This window comes from Branchiostoma floridae, chromosome 10 (assembly GCF_000003815.2).
Source record: "Branchiostoma floridae strain S238N-H82 chromosome 10, Bfl_VNyyK, whole genome shotgun sequence".
NCBI classification, from domain to species: Eukaryota; Metazoa; Chordata; class Leptocardii; order Amphioxiformes; family Branchiostomatidae; genus Branchiostoma; species Branchiostoma floridae.
This window is the reverse complement of record NC_049988.1, coordinates 18714927-18733673: the sequence shown is the minus strand read 5'-3', so window position 1 is coordinate 18733673 and position 18747 is coordinate 18714927. Positions and strand designations below refer to the sequence as shown.

The 18747-nt window shown below is 42.5% G+C and overlaps 1 protein-coding gene across 1 annotated transcript in view; it reads right to left on the bottom strand.

The window, feature by feature from the left end:
• The window catches only part of LOC118425040 (sorting nexin-13-like), a 40688-nt gene that overhangs the window by 10428 nt on the left and 11513 nt on the right, over positions 1-18747 (bottom strand). The window contains exons 5-17 of the mRNA XM_035833855.1: positions 18573-18697; positions 17887-18005; positions 17189-17302; positions 16695-16783; positions 16260-16343; positions 10258-10302; positions 6573-6711; positions 5829-5932; positions 5065-5161; positions 4160-4326; positions 3602-3706; positions 2975-3107; positions 2271-2279 (exon numbers count right to left, since the gene is read on the bottom strand). Coding sequence (XP_035689748.1) covers positions 2271-2279; positions 2975-3107; positions 3602-3706; positions 4160-4326; positions 5065-5161; positions 5829-5932; positions 6573-6711; positions 10258-10302; positions 16260-16343; positions 16695-16783; positions 17189-17302; positions 17887-18005; positions 18573-18697 — 1330 coding nt within the window. The remainder of the gene's footprint in view (positions 1-2270; positions 2280-2974; positions 3108-3601; positions 3707-4159; positions 4327-5064; positions 5162-5828; positions 5933-6572; positions 6712-10257; positions 10303-16259; positions 16344-16694; positions 16784-17188; positions 17303-17886; positions 18006-18572; positions 18698-18747) is intronic.

Below are 18747 nucleotides of genomic sequence, written 5' to 3'. Positions count from 1 at the left end.
ACAAAATGTAGTTCCTATTTAGAACTTCTATTCACCCAAACGAGTTTCGCCGTGTGGCCGAGTATTGAGCCCACTCTACTTTATGAGGCTTTTGACAAACTACAGATCAAAAATATCTAAGGGACTCAATAAATAAACAAGCTCGTACTGACGCACATTTATGTTTCAGGAATGTTAAAGGCATTAAGCCTTGATATTGGGAGTATGTTGGAAAGTTCAGTAAAAGAATTTCCTGATGTTTTGACTTTACACGGCTTAGAAGCCTAATCCCTTGCCTTCTGTGTGACCCCTTTGATCTTTCAACTTTTTGTTTGGGTTCACAGTTGTTTTGAGTGTCTCTTCCATAACATTTAAGCAGGAAATGTGAAAACAACATTCTTGTTTATTCCTGAAGTAATTTACAAAACTAGCTGCAGTCAAACCTGACTGTTGACCACCTCTACATAATGACCACCTGGCCATTGTTATTATTAATACAGTCAAACCTGTACTAGTGACCGCCTCTACATAAGGACCACCTGGCCATTGTTATTATTAATACAGTCATACCTGTACTAGTGACTGCCTCTACATAAAGGACCACCTGGCCATTGACATACAGTCAAACCTGTACAAGTGACCACCTCTACATAAGGACCACCTGGCCATTGATATACAGTCAAACCTGTACAAGTGACCACCTCTACATTACGACCACCTGGCCATTGATATACAGTCAAACCTGTTCTAGGGAACACCTCTACATAACGACCACCTGGCCATTGATATACAGTCAAACCTGTACAAGTGACCACCTCTACATAAGGACCACCTGGACATTGATATACAGTCAAACCTGTACAAGTGACCACCTCTACATTACGACCACCTGGCCATTGATATACAGTCAAACCTGTTCTAGGGAACACCTCTACATAACGACCACCTGGCCATTGATATACAGTCAAACCTGTACAAGTGACCACCTCTACATAAGGACCACCTGGACATTGATATACAGTCAAACCTGTACAAGTGACCACCTCTACATAACGACCACCTGGCCATTGATATACAGTCAAACCTGTTCTAGGGAACACCTCTACATAAGGACCACCTGGCCATTGATATACAGTCAAACCTGTACAAGTGACCACCTCTACATAACGACCACCTGGCCATTGGTATATAGTCATACAGATCCAAGTGACTATCTCTACAAAAGGACCACCTGGCCATTGATATACAGTCAAACCTGTACAATTGACCACCTCTACATAAGGACCACCTGGCCATTGATATACAGTAAAACCTGTACAAGTGACCACCTCTACATAAGGACCACCTGGCCATAGGAGTCTGTTATTTTTGTAATGTGTTGGAAATTTTTTATATCTTTTAATGCTAACTCCAAAACCTTGTTTTCTTTAAATTGCAGGACTGTTGTGTACTGAAAAAACACTTGAAAACTTGGAAGTTCATCAATGTTGGTAGTGTCAGCTTACACTTTTCCTGATGTTTTTGGCTTGACACGGCTTAGAGAGCCAATCCCTAGCCTTATCTAACCCAAGTTCCGACTCTCTTCATGCCCTTCTGATCTTTCAACTTTTTGTTTGAGTTCATGGTCAGTTAATCCTTTTACATAAGCAAAGAGGCAAGGGTGTCTCTATATACACAAACACAGCTGCACAAATACTAGTAATAAAGGTTCGTTCATGGGTCATTCTATCTATTGAACTAAGCTCAACTTCATACACTGTTGTAGTACATAATTCTTATCCTCCAAGAAATGAAGGAAGCTTCCTACAGATTTACCTATGTGTGTAAACATATTTCAGTATTTCATTACATATTTCTTCTTTAATACACTCTGCATTTTGTGGCTCATATCTCCATGTATTACACATACAACTATATGCAGACTCTCAAATGGCCATGTTTTTTTTTACAATAGGACAATGTACATAATTATTGTTCTTAAGGTGCAAACTATATTGTTCAAAAGGAAGATATATACACTTAGTCTAGTATACTGTTGTAAAAGTAGCATTATTAGTTCAGCTTGGGTTCTGGAAGGCTAAAAAGAAATATAGTATTTCATACTGTAACAAAAACTGGGAAGAGGAATCACAGGACAAATCACATACACACAGTCTTCATTTTGTGGTATGATTGAGACTAGAATAGATCAGATCATTAGTGCAGAGGGGAATATGATTAAAAGAATTGTGCGATGTTAGCAATTGAGTTGTGGATTGGCAGAGTAAGTTATGGCAAACGTCATGACTTACTATTTTTGGCTAGTGTTGGAGTTGAAAGAATTGCAGCACGCAGATCAGCAAATGCAAAAACAATGCAAATCATTGTAAGTGCCTTTCAGTTAGTAAAATACAAAAAAAAAAATTGTAACAGAGGCAACAAAAAAATGAATCATCGCATGCAAATAAATGTGACAACCATGCATGGAGTGTGTATGCAATTTATTCCACATGCCCAGCTATTAACAAAGTTTAGAACATCATGATGAATGCATCACTAATGGTTGCATGGCATATGCAAAGTTTGTGTCTGGAATGTCCCAAATATGCCAGTAAGGCGTAAGGCTATATGTATACATGTATATGTCTGTCATCTTGATGGTTTGTTTACAATAATCACTTTGCTACTAGTATGTATGGTGTATATGTTTGTTTGTTTGTTTGTTGTCTTTGATCTCTTTCTCTGTCTGGCCTACATGTAACTTCTGCCATGAGTTGTCTCAAATATGCAAATTTAAATATGCAAATTTCCTTCAGGACACCAATGACTTTGATGTCCCAAATATGCAAATTTCAATATGCAAACTAAAGGTCTCATTTTTGTTTGTTTGTTTGCTCATGTACCTTCAATGCCCTTCTCCGGGTCTGGCCCAACCTCTGTGTCCTTTGATATCCCAAGTATGAAGCTTTCAATACATAAAGCTGTTTGTTTGTTTGTTAGTGTTGCGAATATTTACCTTCGATGCCCTCCTCCGGGTCTGGCCCAACCTCTGGGTCCTTGAGAAGTTCAAGCTCTGCCAAAAGCTTCACGTAGGCAGGCGATCGCTTGAAAGCAGGGTAAAACTTGTCCTCTTGCAGAATTGTGAATACCTAAACAGAACAAAGAGTCAACATTGGAAATGCCAATTAGCAATTAATCAAGCGACTAGATATGACTTTGGAAATGGCAAGAGGTTTCAGATAACATCCGTTATCTTTTGTCAGTGACACTGGAGTTCTTGGGATGTTATTACAGCAATGAAGCCATGCCTGCACTTTTAAAAAAGTAGTGGTAAGAAGAATAAAAACAAGAAAATACAGCTTAATTTTACGATGAAAATTCACCTGTGCTGGTAAATAACCATGAATCAATACCGAAAATGTCGTCCTAACTTTACTAAGTATTAGTCATGCAAAGTTAAATCTTTATTCCTAAAAGCTTCATACAATTACCACATTGTAGTAATTGTTAAGAACATTCTATATCAGTTAGTATGGACTTTTTCAGGATTGGCATAAAATGACAGAATATCAACAACATAGTTCCTTCAAATTTTACATTCGGTTTTTAATAGAAATACTGAGAAACAAGCTTTCGACCGTACCCTTCTCTGAGCCTCGTCAAATATCCCTGCTGACGGTGTGTCCTTGATTATTGTGTTGTAGATGGACTTGACTAGACTGTCCTCCAGCTTCACTCTTGGGGACGCCTGAAATGATAGAAAAAACATTATTAAAAACATTCTTGATTCTTTTGTAAGAGTTCAAACGCCACCAGCTTACCAGTCCAACTGGTCCGGACCTTTTGGCATAACAGTTATGGTTTTGGGTTAGTACAATGTAAGCTAGCAGGCTCAGGTTTCAATCCCGGGAGCCAGGGGACTGTTTCTATTTACCTCGTATTTCAATGGTTCCCACACCGGGAATCAATCCCTGGCATTGGTGGTATGATTCATGTCTGAAAATAATCTTGTCAGGTTAGTAGAACACAGGATATTGGAGTTTTCTTTTAAACAACCAACAGACTCTCACCTGCATTTCTTCCTCAGAGCTGGAATTTGGGTTTGTGTTCTTGCCGCAAAAGTACCATTGACATCGGCCATATATAGACTTCACTGGTTGTGTAAAAGAACTCCAATATCAGTATGATCCATTCTACCTACCTTTTCTGACAGATACTGCTCGTAAATGTTGAGTGCAGCTGCCCTGAGCATCTCGTAGTCCGGTCCCCTCGTGTTGTTCTGAATCTGCATTGTCGCTGAAACTCGGAAACCCTCAACCGTCAGCCAGAAGAACACGTAACCTTGGCGACCACTCGCTGTTAGAAAATCTGTAGAGAAAGAAGAAGAGTTAGAAAGACTTCTCTTGTCCAATGGGTTGAAGACAACATACCGTACATACCTTCACTTTCTTGGTTCTTACATACTATACTACAAAAGTTCAGGAAGTAACAATAATTGTTGTTTATTAATGAAAACAGAGGGCTTCAAGGAAAATTTGAATCTTATTGCAAACATACATTCACCAAATGTACATTCATTCCTTTAGACTATGGTAACCAGGGTGAGACTTTCCCCAGTACTCATGAAATAACTATTAACTGTAGCAAAATGACAATTATTCTAAAAATATGAAAGCAATATTGCTGATCTTAACAAGTTAAAACAAATCATATTTTAAGAGCTGTGAAAAATGGCCTTTAGCAGTTCAGTACGGTGAAGACAGCAAAGTAACCAGCACAACAATTCAGCACCTTGGACAGCACCATTCTTCAACAGTAAGTTCATGAAGGTTTTGTGATACAGTTGTTGATTTAGAATCAAAAGGCTCCCTAGCAGCCCCTGTTGTGCTCTTGGGAAAGGCATGAAGGCTGTGAAGTGTGTGTTGTGGATACGGTTGATGACTTAGAATCAAAAGGTTCTGGGTTTGAATCCCTTGCAGGCCCCTGTGTTGTGTTCTTGGGAAAGGCATTCACTGCACAAACCTGGTGTGTCCTACACTTTAAGGCCATTTACAGGTTATTAAAAACAAAAGATATGTGGTAAAATTTACTTGATACCATTCTTACCTATGAAATATGACAAGGCTACGTTGTTAATTAATGCAACATCTAGTGGTAACTGGTACAGCCAGCCCTCCCGAATTCCCCCGATCTCGTCCGTATCCTGTAAGGATGGAAACAGTCAAATGGTCAGTACGACAAACTCAACTTACCAGAACATAGTTATCTGTATTTGTATAGATATATAGCCAGTATAACCCCCCTTCAGTGTAACACACCAGCTTCTGAATCTGTACAGCTGGTATAACCACCAGTGTAACACATCAGCTTCTGTATCTGTATCTGTATAGCATGTATGACTGCCCTTTGGCATAACACACCAGCTTCTGTATCCGTATAGATATAGCCAGTATAACCAGCCTTCCGTGCAATACACCAGCTTTACAGACACGCGGCACGGCGCGGCAGCAGCTGGTCATATTAAACCAATCGACCGGTCACACCTAACCTTTGCACATCTGAGTACAATTGTTGATAGCTATCTAGTGAGGATGCGTCTACTGTACTTGATGGCAACAAAATCCACTCAGGAACAGTTCTATGAAAGAACGAGTATTTGAACACACCTATCGTTGGTTGAAAACTTAAGTACTTGAAGGCATGACTATTTCTTGTTCTTGTCTGAGCTGTTACTACTCAGTTAGTGGGTACATCTACCAGTTTATTGGCCATTTGGTCAATAGCATCCAGTATTTCATTACACTACTGAAGGGATCCCCGAGACAAGGACACAAAAAAAAAGATTGAAGCATTTTAATGGCTGTACTCACCACTGGAGGAGAGTCAGTGTCCCCGCTGTACAGCTGTTGTACCCTTCTCTCACACAGCTGTTTTACAAACATTAGGCTGTTCAGCTGCTGTTTGGTATCGGAGTCTGTAATGGAAGAAACAAAATAATTCAACTAACATTTGAGCCACAGGGGATACTCTGAATAAAAGTAAACCAAGAAGATAAAGTGCTTCCCTGAAAATATACCATTTATGTTGTCAATAGTCTTTCAATGACTGTTTCAGAGATGACTTCAACTGTCATAATTCTTGTAATTCTACCGGCGACCCTTAGACTGCCAATGAAAAAAAACTGTGTTATCCAGGCCGAATCTCAAGAATGTCTTGAATATCAAGATATCTGAAGTGTGCATTACTGTATTTTTTAGAGTTTGCTCAGTGCAAGGCCATTGACCACTTCCAGGCACTTAGCAGAAATTTTCTAAGACGGTACATGGCAGCATGAGAGTGAAGCATACAACTAAGAAGACGAAACCTGTACCACTTTTCCATGATCTCACCCACTCACTCACTGGTTTTGACCGCAATAGTTGAAGGGGCTCCACGACAGCCAGCAATCCATGCCCAATTTGTTCTATCTTCGGCTTCCCTTTCATGTTTCTATTATCTGCCATCAAACAATTCAAACCACAGCCTGTCCAGGACAAAGAAAGTACTGCTGCAGTAGCAAGGAATTTGCCACTCTACCCCCCCACACAAACAGACACACAGGAAATACTATGTACCATCTCCACTTGTGTCCCTTGCTCTGGTTTTGGCGATCTCTGCGTCCACCCTCTCCATAACAGCCTCCAGCTCCCCGATCTCATCCCCACACTTGATGACTGTCAGGAATGCCTCGTTCACAAAACAGGAATCCTTGATCTGAAAAACAACAAAATATTCTGATTATGCAAATGTCATCGATGATGTCCTTTCTAAATGTTGGGTTGCATACAATATCTGTCTCGCGATTTATTATGAATCTGCCTTTACAGTGTAGTGCCAGTATAATGTTTGTTTAACACTCGACTGACACATTTGAATCAAGGCGAAGAATGATATGTTATTGAATATTCTTTCCTACAAATTACTCACCTCCAATAACTATCATCAAACACTTGTTGACCTCTGATATGTACTACAGTAACTTGTATTTCTACAATTGTTATGGTCTGCTGTGCAGCTAGGTGTTTATGTATGTATGTGTGTCCTTTTTCAAGGTTCAAGGTGTCCTTTTGTAAGCTATATGTTTTTTTTAATACCTGAAGTAAAGAAAGAAATAAATGTGCACTACCTACTTCCTTAAAATCTAGGCCATTGCATGTCTAGGTCAAAAGATAGAAAAAACAGAAGTTCTGCTGCAGTACCAAGGTCACTTGGGGGGCCATAATTGATCTTGACCTTGAAGGTCAAGGCTTGGTCTTCCCAACACTTACCCACATACCAAATATCATTATAACTGATCAAAAGGTTCTTGAGTTATGCTGACTACAAAAATCTGGAAACACAAACACACACAGACACACAATGTACCCAGGAAATTTCCATCTAGCTTAGCTTTTCAACAAGTACATTGACAGACAAAGCATAGTTTCATGCTCTAGCACCGTGCATGTCAGTGCATTTTTTGCAAATCCAAGAGCCAACAAAGTGACATGGCCTATGACAACCATTTTGCTGGCTTCAAAAGCACATGTGAACCAAGTCCTACACAGCCAACACTTATCATGCTGACAGCATCACAAGGATGGCAGGACTGCACGACAGGCTTTTAGCCAAGCATGCGCCAAGGTGTCATTTAGATGCACTTTTCTTAAAATAACAAGAAATTGGATGCACTAGACGCCCTTACACTGGGGAGCAGATCCTCTGGAAAGCATGAAATTCGGGTTTGACCAGGGATGCTACAACACCTAGGTCATTTGTGGTCCCAGTCTTCTACTGTGACCTCTCTGGCAGTAATTTTGCCCCTCAGGATACCTTACAATGCACCATTTTAACTTAAAATCCTCGAAAACTCTGCACCGCGTAAGGTGTATGCCCCCAAAACTCCCTAGAGTAGTTGCGTCTACATTGTATATCACTTCCTGTGACTCACCAAGACATTTGGACACCCTATGATAAAATCCTAGCTAAAAGCCTGATCACAGGACTGCCTGAGGCATACTGTGAGCTTTAGATGCATCAACGGAGCACTTTCAGGGGCTCAGAGAGAAGATGAGATAAAATGGGAGGCTCTTATGATGCTACCTGTGATCAGGCGGAAGTGGGGCTGAGAGGTCGGCTGCTCTGAATGTAAAACACACATATTATGTTTCCATGCACATACATGCACCTAATACATATGTGCATTTTGTAAGAAACGTTACGTAGAAAATGAAGTACATTTTGTTTTAGAATGTTAACTATACACAGATATGCACAAATCTCTTGCAAGTGCGCTGCAACTAGGGCTGTTTTTGACGTTGGTGTTCGAAATAGAATAGGGGGTTCTATTGTTTGATATGGCTTTCAACATGATCAGTCCGTTAACACCAAGATCTCAACTGTGAGGTTGCTACTGACTTTGCATGTACCATGTGTTGCATAATGGGGACTATAAAGTGACTGTTGTAGATATGATAGTTTTGTATCTCTCACACAAAACATACTTTCACAAACAACGCCTTCAGGATTCTGATCAGTCATGAGTGTGAGTGCTAGCCAAATATTAGTTTGATATGGAATAGACTCCTTTGAAGCTAGGAGACGAAAACTACATATAACACATGCATTTGTACAGCGCATCGCCACCTCTGAAAATAACATCATCATCTTGTTATTCCATTCAGATGCCTTCAATCACTGCACATTCTGGAGACATTACATCAACCATACCTTTCAAACACCCTAGGCCTGGCCAACATTTTAATGCACATGTATCTGTATTTGCATTCTTGTCTTGTATGTTTTCATATTTTTGTTGTCCATTGATATGGGCCAACTGTGTGAAATTAGCCTCCACCAGGCCTTCCTATGGGGTGCGAGGATAGTAGAATTTGGTAAAAAAATTGGGAAATTGGCCAGAGGAGTGAAGTTCAGGCTAAGATTAATGTTTACCAGCTGCCTAAACCCTGTAGTAGCAAAACTCCTCTGGCAAACTATTCTGCCTGTAACAGCCAGTACAACTACAGGGGTATGGGGATTGTAGGATTCAGCACAAAATCAGGAAACTGGCCAGGGGAGTCAGTCCACGCTAAGGTATACGTTTCCTGGCCATTCAAATCCTCTTGTAGCAAAACTTCCCAGGCAAACTTATGATTCTCCCTATAACAGCCAGTGTAGTCAGTCTGGTAGAGACTCACTCACACTACCAAAAATAAATCTGAAATGACATGAAATGACTTTCTCCTTCATATTGGCATCGTTCCCAGACAGGAAAACCATGACAAATTCTCAGGAAAGATCCCGAACACGATACACACGCAGCGCTATTAGTAGTAATCTTATGGGAACAAGATTACAACTTCTGCGATGGCCGTGTAATCTAGATAAATTACAATGTAACTAAATGAAGGCAGTGTGTCTTTATCTTTTATCATTTATGCCATGGGAGTTACAGGATTATTTCAACAGTTTTGCATATCATCAGGGCAGACTATATTTATCACATGTTTGAAGTCATATAATAATGTGTATTTTTTGTTCAGGCACTGGAAAAAAAACTTGATTTAGGAAATATTTTATCTTAATTACTCTAAGTAAATGCCATCATTTTGAAAAATATTTGACTTTTTTTATGATTCAGCTTTGATAGAAAACTAAAAGGACAGTACAACACAAAAATAAATAAGGGCAACTATAAAGGGAAACACACACACACACACAAACATACATTTTTACAAAGGAACTGTTGACTCACTCACTCACATATTCTGACCTATGTGTCTGTATCTAGGTCACTTCTAATTAATCCCTGGCCTTCTTAGTCACTTACTAAATATAGGTAAAGCCTTTTTTCAAAATGGATCAAAGTCCTGGGTTGCAAACTAATGAACAAAATCAAACAATTTATCAATCTACATGTATCTATGTCCTTTGAGTGCAATAAATGTAATGTAGATTAAGTATGCAAAAAAGTTAAACATGCAAAGGCAGACTTGTCTATCATAATAACTCATGAAGGGGCTTGATGACAATGGTCACTGCATACATGTTAGAGTTGCCAACAGGAGTCTTGAAATGAATGCTTGGGAAAGGAATCAACAAAGGAGCACCACAATGTCCAAGTTATGCAGAGGTGGTCATTAGTACAGGACTGTGATCTGTTGAAGTTGGATGTTTGCTAAACAACTGAAGGAATTGCTAGTAAACTGCATGCAAACAGGCAAGCTTTGTAACACTTAAAGCATTCTTGTAGTTGCTTTATGTGAAACTTAAGACTGTGACCTGAAAAGTAGCATCGTCCTGTTGCCTGACTGTCTTTGTTGGGGACTGGACAGGAGAAGAAACAAAGAGACAGACAAGAAGGTGTAAAAAAACAAGAGCGACAGATAAGAACTCAGCAAAGAAGCAACACAGAAGCAAAGAACACAAATACAAATTGGACAAACTTACGTGTCAGGACAATTGTAGTTGTCTGTCGTCCATTGAAGCCATGGTCCTTAATTAGCATGTCGCTTGTGCGCGGCATGCTCTCCAAGCTCTTTCGAAGTAAACAGTCGGAAGTGAAAGGAGGCTCCTCCCACTTCCTGTGTTCCCGTGAGTGATGACGTCAGTTTTTTAGTAGCAACAGTGCTGGCCGAAAACTTAGGGTGGGAAACTAAAAGCGAACCCTAGCAAGATACTAGGGCGGGAAGGATCATGGCATCAAAGGACGACTGACAACTACAATTGTCCTGACACGTAAGTTTGTTCCAATTTGTATTTGTCTTCGTCCATATCAGCCATGGTCCTTAATTAGCATGACTTTGAAGCCGAGGCCAGCACTGAACAACCAAAGTGGAAACTAGAAGAGTTAGAAGGTTTATTATAGAACCTCTCGAATGTAGTAGCATTGGCCCAATTTGCCGCCTTCAAAATATCCTTAACAGAAACGCCAGCCTTGAAGGCAGCTGAAGCTGAAGCGCTTCTGACTGAATGGCCTGAGTACTCTTTGATACCTGCTTCAGACAACATTTGCTTAAGCCAACGGGCAATAGTGGAAGATCCAACCGCCTTATGAGGCTTGACTAACCCCCGAAACACCCGAGAGTCAGACGAGGAGCGAAACCTAGCAGTTCTCTCTAAGTATGCCCGCAGATAAGTGACCGGACACAACACTTTGTTGTCAAACTTCGCCACCCACAAAGAATGTGAAGGTTTGTCTGGACGTGACGTTTTTGTGACCTTATCAATAACAAACAAAATCCCCTCTTTAGACGAAGACATGTGACTTGTACTGAGCAGAGCTAGCGATTGTTCCCGACCAGCCGACACTAGCGCCACTAGCATAGCAACCTTGAAGGTGAGCTGCTTCAAACTCAGGCACTTCGCAGGAGACCACTGTCTGAGGAACTTCAGAACAACAGAGACATCCCAAATAGCAATATGCTTGGGCATGGGCGGTCTAAGCTCAAACACTCCCTTCATAAACCGGGAGACAAGGGAGTGTGCTCCTACTGGTTTTCCCTCTACATTGACATGAGTGGAAGATATTGCAGATCTATAAACATTGAGTGTTCTATATTGGAAACCCGTAGAAAACAAATGATGAAGAAAATCCAGTACCTTACTCAGAGGTGCATAAACGGGATCCAAACCCCGAGAACGGCTCCAGCGAGCCCATTTCCTCCACGCTGACGCATAGAGTCCTCTGGTCTTAGGACGCCAGGAGGCGAGGAGGATCTCTGTAACTCCTTCCGAAATGTCGAACTCTCGGAACTGACGCCGGAGACAGTCCACATGGCCATACGCAATGTGCTGCTCAGCGGGTGCAGACTTCCGTCTCCTGGTTGTGTGAGAAGCGACGGGTACCGAGGCAGCCGTACTGGTTTTCTCACGGACATTTCTAGTATCAGTGGATACCATGCCGCTGTGTCCCAAATCGGTGCCACAAAGTGCACTGTTACTTGGTCCTGGCGGACCTTCCTCAAGACCCTCTCGATGATCTTGAATGGGGGAAAGGCATACAGAGCTTCCCACTGGTTCCAGTTCATCGTGAACGCATTCGTCCCCAGACTCTCTGGGTCTGGCTCCCAAGACACAAACTTGGGTAGTTTCCTGTTGAGTCGGGATGCGAAGAGATCTACCGCTCCCGCTCTGCGCAGACTGGGACACATCTTCTGTATGGCCTGAAACACTTGTGGGCAGAGTGACCACTCTGTTGTGCGAGCGAAGTGTCTGGACCTGAAGTCCGCTCTTACGTTGGTTACACCCGCCACGTGATCGGCTGACAACAGGATGCTTCTCTCCACGCAGTAATCCCACAGGCTTAGAGCCAGATTTGAAAGGGCTGGCGACCTTGTGCCGCCTCGGCGGTTGATGTACGAAACTACGGTTGAGTTGTCCGATTTGACTCGTACTGTACAGTTCGCCCTGTCCTTGCAAAAGGCCTTCAGTGCCAGAAAGACTGCCAGCATTTCCAACTGATTTATGTGCTGTCCGCGTTCTGCGCGCGACCAACGCCCGCCTGTGCTCACGCCATTTGCGAATGCTCCCCAGCCATCGAGAGAGGCGTCGGTTTCGATCACTACGTTTTCTTCCGGACAGTGAATCGGACGATAATTGTGAAGGCGTAGCTCGTCCCTCCACCAGATAAGGTCCTGACGTGCTGACTCGGTTAGTCGAACGGGAGTTTGCCAAAAACCGCCGGATTGTCGTAGACATGAGATGAGGAGAAGTTGCAAATGTCGAAGATGCAGAGGACCGAGCAGTACGGACACTGTGGCTGCTTGGAACTTCCCGATGACACTTGCTAACTGCCGTGCTGACAGGCACTCTCTCTCTAGTACTTCGCCAGCTAACTGGCTCAACTCCTGTAGTTTGACACCAGGGAGAAACAGACACATACTCAAAGAGTTTAACCCTGAACCAAGAAAGGTAATACACTGAGTTGGCTCCAGGACAGACTTACCCAAATTTGTGACAAACCCAACATGGGCAATGAAGTCTGTCGCTGTGATGGCATCTTGCCTACATCGATCACTACTGTCTGCAAAAATCAGCATATCATCTAAATAAATAATCAACCTGATGCCTCTACGTCTTAAGTGCGAAACCACCACCTTAAGAAGCTTCGTAAACACAAGTGGGGCGCTCGAAACGCCAAACGGTAAACAAACGAACGAGAAAAACTTGTTCTTCCACGCAAACGTAAGAAAACGGTGATGATTCGGGTGGATGGCTACTGTAAAGTACGCATCAGTGAGGTCTATTTTGCAAAAAAAATCACCTGGACGAACTAACTCTCTGACCATACCCAGACTTTCCATTTTGAACTTTGGAACAAAAAGACACCTATTAAGAGGTCTAAGATTGATAACTGGCCGAAGCCCGCCTGTTTTCTTGGGCACTGTAAACAGTCTAGAAATAAACAAATCAGAACTGAAGGGAACCTCTTGAATTGCCCCTTTTATCCAACATAGAAGCAATCTCAGAATCAATAGCCAAATCTTGCTCCCGTGTCATAGCACGGGTCCAAGGAATACTAGTTTGCACTGGCGGCGATCGTTTGAACGGCAACCTATACCCCTTAACTATATCCAGAATAACTTGGTCTGAAGTTAGCTTGCGCCAAACTGGCAAAAAAAACTTTAAACGCCCTCCATGAGGGAGGGGATTCGGCAAAGGATGGGGTACAGGTTGAAGTGCAGGCAATCGCCGGCGTAAAAGCTGATGTAAACAAGACTGGGAGACACTACTTAGATTTCTTCCCGTCTCCTGACTGATTGGAGGTGCGGGAATACTGCGAACCCCAGTAGAACTTAGAGTTGGAGTTTCCTCCTGACTGGCGAGAGGGGGGAGGGCGGAACTTCCGATTGCCGCGAAAGCCACCCCTGCCCCTCGAGGTAGAAGCGCTCGAAGCGCCTCGCCCCCGCTGGGACGACTGCTTTGGTTTCAAAGTATCAACTAAGGCTTTCTTGCCTGAAGCCAATTCTCTAGCTTTAGAGCCCAAATCATTCCTCAATAACTGAGTAGGGTCATCAGGAATCAAACCAAACAAATCCTTAGCCGTAGGCTGATAGGAAACTTCCGCTAGAGATGATCTACGAACGTCAGCGATCTTCGAGTGAGCTGAGCCTAAGAGCCAAACAGCAGTAGCTGCACAGTCCTGCATAATATCTCTATCAGGCTCAGAAATCTCGCCGTTACATTCTTTCAACATCTGCCAAAGATTCAAAACTGGTGCCACTACATGCAACAACTTAGTATGAACCGAAGCTAGATTTCTATCGACCTGAAGAGCCGACTTACCTTTGTAAAAGTCGATCGACTTGATCATCTCTTTAGCGGCTGAATCTAACTCAGGCACCGACAGCTCTTTCGGAGCATTAGAGGGCAGCAAATACTTGTTTTGCCAGTGCGTCAAGGACTCTGTCTTGCGCTCTTTCTTTAAGTCGAAATAATCTGCGGCAAACCGCACCACGGACTGCCGGGCAGTCCACACTTTTTCCGGGGCGGCCGGCTCACGGTCGAACGGCACAAAAGACATATCGCTCGCCGCCGAACATGTTGACTCATCGCCGCTGTCAAAACGCGACCTCTTCGAGGGGGTAACTTCGGACTCAAGCTCAGAAGGAGCGCCTAAATGCCTCTTTGCGCCGACTGAAGCGGCGATAGACCCTAAGATCTCTTTAACTCCTTTGAATTCTTCAGACATTAACCCAAACGCTACGCGAAGAGAGTTTTGGTCTTGCTGGATGACGTTGACCCCGAGAAGGTCTCTCAATTCGCCCAAATCTCCCGGCCATTCCGGCGTACGCACAGGAGACTTATCTCCGTTCGGCTCCCGAGGAAGACGAGGACTCTTCTGCCCCTCTAGCAGTAGCTCTTTTTGCCCGCTACTCTCCGGGTCCTCCGTGGAACGGCCGTCCGCAAGCGCGCCGTCTCCACGTTCGTGTCCGGGGGGGAGGGGGGCGCTGACAAGTTCGCGCTTGTCCCCGATACCACGTGGTGACGAAGAACTCGATTTCCAACGTGAAAACTCCTCGCGAGCGCGTTTATCACTAGAAGAATGCCTACTGGACGAACTATGAGAACCATGAGACCCTTTACGTCTCCTACTATCCTTTTTTGAATCACTCATAGCGCTAGAAAACGAAGAAATATACTGGGAACACAAGAGCTCGGAGAGCGTGACCACTTTCCACAGCGAAACTTCAAAAACTGACGTCATCACTCACGGGAACACAGGAAGTGGGAGGAGCCTCCTTTCACTTCCGACTGTTTACTTCGAAAGAGCTTGGAGAGCATGCCGCGCACAAGCGACATGCTAATTAAGGACCATGGCTGATATGGACGAAGACAATTACAAGCACAGGGCAAAGGAAAAGGGCAAGTGAAGAATACTTCAGAACACATAGAAACATATATAAAATTAGAAATTTTGAAACTTTTGTGTCAGTTTTTTGTTACCAAATATATAGAAGGCAACACAGAAAGGGAAAATGTCTACAATATTTTCAGTAAAAAAGTCAACCACAGTAACAGAAACAAGTACATGTACCCCTTTCATGAAAATTGATTGGCTTGGAAAGAAGCACATTTTCTAGCCTCCATAGCAGGCTTTCTGGGGCCTTTTTTGGCTCATAATACACTTTTGCTGGCCATTTCTATTTGTACTCGGTCGCTGATTGCTGGCCTTTTCTGATTGCCGGCCTCCGAAAGCCTGCACAGAAACGCTGCTTCAAAGTGATATTAAAAAACGATTAGGGCGATTAGCTAGGAGGTGCGAATTTCCTGCCTGCCGTGGACGGCTAATAAACTGCACGCATCTCCAATGGACAGAGTTGTAAAATGCTTGTAGCCGACATGCGAATTGCCTCTCACTGAGTTGTGAATTATTCCTAACGTATGTGTTAATAGGGCAGATGAATGGCTAATCGTTTTTTAATATCACTTTGTAGCAGCGTTTCTGTGCAGGCTTTCGGAGGCCGGCAATCAGAAAAGGCCAGCAATCAGCGACCGAGTACAAATAGAAATGGCCAGCAAAAGTGTATTATGAGCCAAAAAAGGCCCCAGAAAGCCTGCTATGGAGGCTACACATTTTCTCTATAAACTGAAATGACAAGACAGTTTATAGCCGAAAGCAGTCACTCAAGCAACTGGATTATGATTTTGGAAACGGACGTTTCAGACACCATAGCATGTCTTTCGTTAGTGTGTCTTATTACCTGGATGTCTAACCTTCATCAACGTGACAAGACAGTTTCTAACATGAGTATTTTTGAGTGATTTATCTAAAAGCTTACCAGCCACACTGCAGTCTGGTTGACGTAGTCAGGGTCTGAGAATGTGCCGATTGTTGGCAGGATCATTCCGTTCACCAGGATCTCCTGAAGGGTCAACAAAAACTGTGTTTAGTCATTCAAGACAAGAAAACTGCAGTAAAGGCATAAATAGGGTACATTAAAAGCCATTTAATTGCACACCCCATTTGCCAGCATATTTCGTGCAATTGTCAGAGTGATGCAACAATACATTATTACAACAAGTTATCCAACTGCACCACATCAGCTAGGGATTTGAGGTTTCTGTGCAACTAACAGCACTGTGCGGTATTCCAGCTGAAATTTTCAATGAAATATCCACAACTGTCCCTAGGATGTCTTATACTTGCTACATGTGTGACTGGGCCCTCAGGCATGTTACATGAGGTAAGAAGAAAAGAATGAAGAGAGACTGACCCTGACGATGAACCTGAAGGGTTTGTTGTGGAAGTCCTCGGGCGGCAGCAGCAGATAAAGCAGCACCTCGGACAGGTCCTGCAGGTATTCTGCAATACGGCACAACAAGGGTTAAAGTGTTTTATCACCTCCTTGTACTGAGTCACAATCAGGATCTGCTGTTATATGGAACACAGTACAATGAGGGTTAACTATACCAATTGTACTATACATGACATACATTACTGTATCTAGTATATTGTATAGTCTTCAAGCTTTGTCTCTTAGACCTTATAGACTTGACTTATGTGACAGAGACTGCCATTCTCCAATCTTCAATTCAATGCTGAACTAATTTAAAAGATAAGTTCATACTGTTGGGTTGACGTGAATAGGATTCTACTATGGTTAATATTGACCATCAGACGACTTACATAGCTTTAGGAAAGTGATAGGGGAAACATTGAACATAGTGTGCTAGTAATGTACATTTTACAAACAAGAAATTCAGGTACCTATTTCTCTTTGTTCTGATGTACAGATGAGATCACGGCATATTGTTTTTTCCATGTCTGCTTCAAGGTCGAAGAAGATGCTCTCAAGGTCGTCCTGCGGCCTCGGAGTACCATCTGTAAAATCAAATTATAAACAAAATTTGTGCACATATGAAAAACTTTCTTAGCAATATTCAAAGACTACATCAACAAATGACAAACCTTTTCCTTCTCAGCTAGTTTACCTGTTTTCCCAATCCAAGACATATGCACAGCTACTTTAACTGGGTTTTGCCAGTCCTAAGACACATGCACACCTAGTTAACCTGTGTTTCCCAGCCCTTAAACCCATGTACAGCTAGTTTACTGTTTCCCAAGCCCTATCATACGTGCACAAGTACTTTACCTGGGTTTTTCTCCACATTGAGAAGCTTTTCCTGTGCCTTCTGAGATGAGAAGCAAAATCTAGACACATACACAGCTAGTTTACCTTTTCCCCCAGTCCTAAGACACATGCACAGCTAGTTTAGCTGGCCTTTTACCAGCCTTAAGACACAGGCACATGTACTTTACCTGGGTTTTTCTCCGCCTTGAGCACCTTTTCCTGTGCCTTCCTGAAGAGTCTGAGATGAGAAGCAAAGTCTAGACACATGCATACTATTAGCTAGTTTACCTTTTCCCCCAGTCCTAAGACACATGCACAGGTACATGTAGTTTACCTGGGTTTTTCTCTGCCTTTAGCACCTTTTCCTGTGCCTTCCTGAAGAGTCTGAGATGAGAAGCAAAGTCGTCCACCAGTCTGGTGGTGAAATATGGCACCCATTCTACTTCTTTGGATCTGGACAGGGTCAAAAACAAGGATCAGGAGTTGTATCTCTAACGGTCTAATCAAGAAACTCACAAAATTACCCTAAAAGGTGATAAACTACCCTCATCTTCCACCCTTTGCCTGGTTTTGGATGTGTTTTTTTTTTTTTTTCAAAATATGGCACCCATTTTACTTCTTTGGATCTGGACAGGGTCACAAATAATGATCAGGTCTGGAGTTGCATCTCTAACAGTCTAAACAAGAAACTCACAAAACTGCCCTAAAAGATAATGAACTACCCTAAAAGATTATAAACTACTCTCAAATGACATTTATGCCATCATGGAGGGCTACAAGTTTACGAAATACAGCATAGACATACTATCATCTGAAAAGAGGATGGTAAACCCATGTTTCACTAAATATGGCAAGTCATGTTTCACTGAATATGGCAAGTCATATTTCACTAAATATGGCAAATCGTTAAAAAATTGCAGTGTCACTGACTGACTAGCTGTGCTGTGCTACAAGCGAATCATCTTTTTTTGCAAAGACAAGTAAACATTAAAAAAATCATGAAGAAGAATTAAGATTTACTTGTTAGCAAAAGCAATGATGACCCTCTGAGTCATGATCCTGAGGTCGTGGAGGAACGACTCATCGTCACTGATCTTGTCGTGGTACCAGTTCTGCACGTAGTCACGGAACGTGTAGTCCAACACCTGTGGGCAAAACAGTAAAAAGCTCAAAAAGGGCCCCCATAGAGATGTCA